At 39.8% G+C, this 6,408-nt stretch overlaps 2 protein-coding genes across 2 annotated transcripts; both read left to right on the forward strand.

The window, feature by feature from the left end:
• The first annotated feature begins 3,696 nt into the window (after positions 1–3,696).
• LOC117338926 lies at positions 3,697–4,272 on the forward strand. The gene has a single exon (XM_033900291.1). The coding sequence runs from the start codon at positions 3,697–3,699 to the stop codon at positions 4,270–4,272; it is 576 nt and encodes a 191-aa protein (XP_033756182.1).
• Positions 4,273–4,369: 97 nt separating this feature from the next.
• Positions 4,370–6,125, forward strand: LOC117338927 (probable DNA polymerase). The gene is made up of 2 exons (XM_033900292.1): positions 4,370–5,193; positions 5,432–6,125. Exons 1-2 carry the CDS (start codon positions 4,370–4,372, stop codon positions 6,123–6,125), a joined length of 1,518 nt encoding a protein of 505 aa, XP_033756183.1.
• Positions 6,126–6,408: the final 283 nt, after the last annotated feature.

Below are 6,408 nucleotides of genomic sequence, written 5' to 3' on the forward strand. Positions count from 1 at the left end.
GGTGTGTACCTTCCAAACTTATGATAGAATGCGTGCTTTTGCATAACTTTTATTCGTCCGCCTTTTCATCGTATTCTTCAAAGTCATCCTCGTCCTCCTCCTCATCCTCGTCACCAGAAGTTAATCCGTCGTCTTTATACATGTACTCCTGGAAATGATGTTTGTTCTTTAAAAGAGACATGCGTACAGAAGACCGAATGTTGTAGCCACCTCGTCTATACTTTTTCACGGATTCTATGGTTTTTGTATGAAGATTTCCACCTTTAATTTGAAAGATGTTGATTAGCGTCTGCGCGTATTCATTAAGGAATCCCATTAGATCGTCATCTTCCATCTTCTTATATGCCTTACATTCTGCTTCTTTCTTTGAAAATCACTGTCCTTTGTATTTGTCTACTCGTTTACTCCATTTCTCTTCGTTCTTGGATTTAGCTAGTTTGAGCTTCTTGGTGAAGTAATCATCCTCTTTTGAGTTTTCATTCTCTGTTTCGTTTTCAGAGATACCATAGTCACCAAAGGTACTAATCCTCTGTTTCTTTGTGGGACTATCGCCTTGGTCATTACCATCCTCAAACTTTCTTTTATGAATACTGTTTTCTGGGCACCACCGTTTCACATGCCTCTGTAGATCATGAATGTTCTCAAACATCAGACCGCAATCGTCACATGAATGCATTTCTAAGGGTTCTTCAGAACATTCACTGGCAACGGTATCCCCCAAATAATTATTAAATGCGGTTTCGTTTTGTGAGGGATTCTTACTCTCCTGGAGCTTTGTGGTGTACGTCTGCCCTAATGTACTTCCTTCAATAGAATGGGACCTTGGTTCCCCTTGTAGCTCCCTTTTGTTCTGTGTCGTGACCTCCGATTGGTCATTTAAAACGTCAGTGCGCAGGCGCAGATGTTCCGGAGTTTTAGGTTTTAAATCCACTAGTAAATAACCGTACGGTTTGCTGGTAGCCTGTTCAAAGTGACGCATAAAGTGTTTTGCGTTGTCGGGGTACATCTGTCGTGCTAGTGTCATGGTTTGTTGTCGATCAATGGGATTGTTAAAAAACCGCCAAATAGTGGCAATTTCTTCTCTGTGTCGGATCTTTACTATAATAGAGGTTTTGGTTTATAGCAATGACCGACAAGTTCCGGTCTGACGGTTGTTTTAATGACGTTATATAGATGCTGCCATCGTTTATACAGCCATATAATTCGTTCTGGTGGTGGATTCAGTTTATCGATGTTGTCCTGTAATAGCTTTGTTACGAAATGCGTCTTCCCACAGGACGTCGGTCCGGACACAATCATCGTAAAAGGGTGTTCGAAACTAAACTGTTTCGAGTCTTCGGAGCTTTTATCCATTGTGATATGCAGTGCTCCCGGTGCTCTCGGTGCTCCCGGTGCTCCCGGTGCTCTCGGTGCTCCCGGTGCTCCTTTGATTTGTGCTTCGTCCACTGTTGAATGTTGTTTCTTGGTATGTCTTTGTATACTGTATCGGCTACAGAACGTCTTTTGACACTGTGGGCACGAAAAACTATACATCTTTACGCTCCAAGACTGCGAGTGAGAATGATGTCTTGTTTAAATGTTTATAGATTTTATACCGTTAAGCAAAATGCATTGTTGGTAATTTCCACTGCATTGTGGGTAATTTCCACTGCATTATGGATACGATATTGGTTATATTTTCAGGAGATTCCAGATCGGCATTCAGTGCCAGAGAATCTGTACAGACGACAAGATGGGATATGACTGTAAGCAGTGCGGAGCTTCATTTACCAAATCCAGCCTACTACAGGAACACAAAAGAATCAGGGGCCACGGAGACAAATTTAAATGTACTGTTTGTGGAAAATCCTTCGGGCGTAAGGATAATTATGATAGACATTTGTTACGACATGCAGACTCATCATTATGTCAATGTGATGATTGTGGAATGCTATTTAGTAGAGGTGATAGCTTACAACGTCACCAGGAGCAGAAACATGGTCAGTCTGGAGGAGGTGTTAAGCGACATGCTGATGAGGAAAACATTGATCCAACACCTGTTAAGAAAACGGCAAAGACAACAGACGACCTCTACTCTCTTCGTGTCATTAAAGAGACAAATATACCTAAATTTCAAACCTCAGCAACACATTACAAGGTAGATTTTGAAGATTTGGAAGTGCGCGGAGTTGTAGAAATTTTAAAAACACTGAAGAGCATTTTTCAGTCACTCATCAGGAATGTCACAGAATTCATGGAAAGCAATGATTTAGTTCGATTGTCCGTCGAATGCCCCGAGTTAGATTTCCCTATCTCACTACCTTTTATGAAAGTTTCAGCTTTGACGCCAGAGAGGTTACTGTCAGAGATAGAGCGCGTGTTGCAGTCATATGAACAGTTCGTTCTCGATCAAACTCTATATATGGAACTTGTTCATGTACATCTGCCAAAAGGTGGTGTAGGGAAACGATGTCATTTTGTTGATTTAGACAAGATGATAAAAAGCAAACGATGTTTCATCAGAATCCAAAACAACGACAATTTATGCTGCGCTAGAGCTCTCGTGACCGCCATAGCACGACATGAAAAGCATCCAAAATGGGAAAGAATACGGCATGGTGGAAAGATACAAGAAATATTAGCCAAGGAGCTCCATACAAAAGCCAGAATACCGTTGCAAAAGTGTGGAATTACAGAAATCAGATTATTTCAAGAAGTGATGCAAGACTACCAGATAGTAGTGCTGTCGAAGGAACACTTTAACGCCATCGTGTTTTCCGGACCCGAACGTGAAAAACAACTATACCTATACCATCATGACGACCATTACGATGTTGTTACAAGTATGCCTGCTTTTTTGAATAAGAATTATTATTGCACTCAATGCAAGAGGGGGTATGATCACAAGGAGAAACACAAGTGCAATGACCCCTGTGTCTATTGTCATCACATCCATCTCGAGGAAGTGGAGGAATGGAAGTATTGCCAAGATTGTAACAGGTATTTTAAACATAATCTGTGCTTCGACAGTCACAAGAAACCCTCTGTTTCAGGAAAAACAACTTGCGCCTCGTACTATCGATGCAAGAACTGTGATCAAGCCATCAATGTTGACATGCATAAAAAGGCACACGTGTGTGGTGAACGCTATTGTAAGACGTGCAAGGATTACTTTGATGAAGATCATAAATGCTACATGCAAACAGTTGTAGCGGATGAACCATCGCAAAAGCAATGTGAGGGAACCAAACAACTCCAGACGTACATATTTTTCGACTTTGAATGTACCCAAGACGACGTGATGGAGTGCGAAAGAGGTTATAAACCAGGAGCAGACAAGCGGTGTATCAACTGTAAAAAGTCTCGTTGTGGTTCATTCAGACATCAGCCGAATTTATGTGTGGTCCACAAAACGTGTGCTGCCTGCATAAACAGCGATGTAACATCTCAAGTGAATGCAAAAACTGTGGACCAAATGAGAAGATCTTTGGCGGACCCGAGACGACAAAGGACTTTTGTAAATGGTTGTTTTCGGAAGAAATTTTTGATGCCAAGGTCTTGTGTCATAGCTTTAAAGGTTATGATAGTTACCCTATCCTTGGATATCTATACCACAATGGGATGCTTCCTGAAGTTGTCACAAGTGGTTTCAAATACTTGAGTATTAATGTACCGCAATGCCGCATTCGCTTTATTGACAGCATCAATTTCTTACCTATGGCTTTAGCAGAATTACCGAAAGCATTTGGAATCGAGGAACTAGCTAAGGGATACTTCCCTCATTTATTCAATCGCAAGGAAAACCAGGAAATATGCATGTCACACTTACCTGATAAAAAATACTATCACCCAGATGGTATGAAGCCAAAAAGGAGAAAACCATTCATGGAATGGTACAAAAATAACAAAGACCATTCATTCACCTTCCATGAAGAGCTTCTGAAGTATTGTCGATCTGACGTAGACATTCTCCGTAAGTGTTGCTTAAAATTTCGGAAAATGTTCATACAAATGACAAATAAAGATGGCAGTGCTGGAATCGACCCATTTCAGAATTGCATCACCATAGCATCTGCCTGCAATCTTGTGTACAGAACAATGTTTTTGGAGTCTGAAAGCATTGGTATCATACCACCACATGGATACAGACCGGAGGATAAACAATCTATCAAAGCAATGAAATGGCTGAAATTCATCGCAAATACTGAAGGTCTTAGAATTCAGCATGCATTACATGATGGAGAGAAAACAAATAGGACCTTACAAAGTCGATGGGTATACCGAAAACAATGAAGGAAAAGAAACTGTCCTTGAATTCCACGGATGTTTCTGGCACGGTTGCACGAAATGTTATGCCCGTAGCACTATCAATACTGTAACCGAATGCACCATGGCCGACCTCCATATGAGAACGCTTGACAAACAACGCTATCTGCAAAATCTAGGGTACGAATACAGATGCATATGGGAATGCGACTTTGAACGGCAAAGTAAGGTTGATGAACTACTGAAGTCATTTTTAAAGACATTAGACGTTGAAGACCCCTTAGAACCAAGAGACGCTTTCTACGGAGGAAGAACGGAAGCATTTACTATGTATGCAGAAGCTTCAAAAAACAGACAGATCAAGTACTATGACGTAACATCCCTTTATCCATACATCAACAAAGTTGGGAAAGTACCATTGGGCCACCCTACCATCATCACAGAAAACTTTCAAAATATAGAGGAATACGAGGGTTTGATCAAATGCAAGATGATACCTCCAAGAAACTTATTCATACCCGTTCTTCCGTATCGCTCCAATGGAAAATTGCTGTTTCCGTTATGTCGTACGTGCGCCGAAGATTCATCAACAGCAAAGTGTTGTCATGGTGACCAAAAAAGGGCTATCACTGGAACATGGGTCACTGACGAATTGAAAACTGCCATCAGAAAAGGATACAGACTGTTGGAAACGTACGAAGTATGGCACTTTGAAAGCATTTCACAATACGACACTGTTTTGAAAACTGGTGGTGTCTTCACTGAGTACGTAAACACCTTCCTGAAACTCAAACAAGAAGCTAGCGGATGGCCTAACTGGTGTAAAACTGACCATGATAAAGTAAAATACATCAATGACTTTTATGATAGAGAGGGCATACTTCTGGACAGAGAAAAAATCGAGGAAAATCCTGGGTTGAGGAGACTGGCCAAGCTCATGCTTAACAGGTAGACATTTTGCTTTATTTTTATTTTATTTTTTTATTTTTCTTAATTCTATTTGTATAGTACGATTTAATGTTATGTCGGTAGCAAAAGGAAATTTGAAACTTTAATCAAATATATTATTTTATATATTTACAATAAATGGTACATTCTTTTGATTTTTGTTTATATTTGATCAGTTAAATTATGAATTGGAACAATTGAAAAACGTCTGTAAACAATTTATGTTTGTACATTACAGTTTCTGGGGAAAGTTTGGTCAACGCACAAGCATGATACAGTCATCATATATATCTGACCAGTGTGAGTACTTTGACATGATGTCTAGTGACAGCCAAATCGTCAAAGATGTCAACTTTGTATCGGATGAGATGGTGAGGATGGATTGGAACTACGACAGTGATTTTCTGACAGCTTCTGGTCGCACAAATGTTGTAGTTGCTGCCTACACAACTGCACAGGCAAGACTCAAGCTGTATAGCTACCTGGAACCCCTGGATAGAAGTGCACTATATTGTGATACAGATTCAGTGGTGTTCACGGTGGAGCCAGGGCAATGGAAGCCTAATCTTGGAGATAATCTTGGTGATCTAACTGATGAGGTGGAAGGAACGAGCATTGTTAACTTTGTCACGGGAGGCCCAAAGAACTATGCATATACACTCTCAAAACCAAATAAGGATGGTGAAATGAGTTGTTGCAAGGTTCGAGGAATAACTCTTAACTACAAAAACTCTCTAGAAATAAATTATGACACTGTGAAAGACATGGTTTGTGGCAAGAAGAAAAAGGTTACTGTGTGTGATGAACTCAAAACTTGTAGAGACAAACAATCATGTAACCTCTTGACAACATTGGAAAATAAGGATTATCAGATTGTTTTTGACAAGCGTGTCATGTCCAACAAATATGTCACTCTTCCGTATGGAATGTGAATGTTTACGTATGGATGGCATGATAACATACCCCCAAACCAACTTAATGGTTGTATAAACGATAGTGTAACCATTCTATTTAGCAGGTTACGTTTGTCCATTGATACATGTGCAAGACATATTTATAATGTTCAACTGTATTTTTCATATATAACATGTATCGTGTATGATGTGGAAGTTGATTTACTCCTTAACTGTATACATTGTATAAACCATTGATATGCTATTAAAAGGTTCATTAATCAATTACGTTTAAATTCCTTTTTGTTTTTATTCTTGTTGT

The sequence above is a fragment of the Pecten maximus genome, chromosome 12, assembly GCF_902652985.1.
Source record: "Pecten maximus chromosome 12, xPecMax1.1, whole genome shotgun sequence".
Lineage (NCBI taxonomy): Eukaryota > Metazoa > Mollusca > Bivalvia > Pectinida > Pectinidae > Pecten > Pecten maximus.

Coding starts and splice junctions, on each gene's coding strand:
- LOC117338926 (XM_033900291.1), top strand. CDS start 3,697: ATGGCTTTAGCAGAATTACCGAAAGCATTTGGAATCGAGGAACTAGCT.
- LOC117338927 (XM_033900292.1), top strand. CDS start 4,370: ATGGCCGACCTCCATATGAGAACGCTTGACAAACAACGCTATCTGCAA. Junction 5,194..5,431: donor GCCAAGCTCATGCTTAACAG/GTAGACATTTTG, acceptor TGTACATTACAG/TTTCTGGGGAAAGTTTGGTC.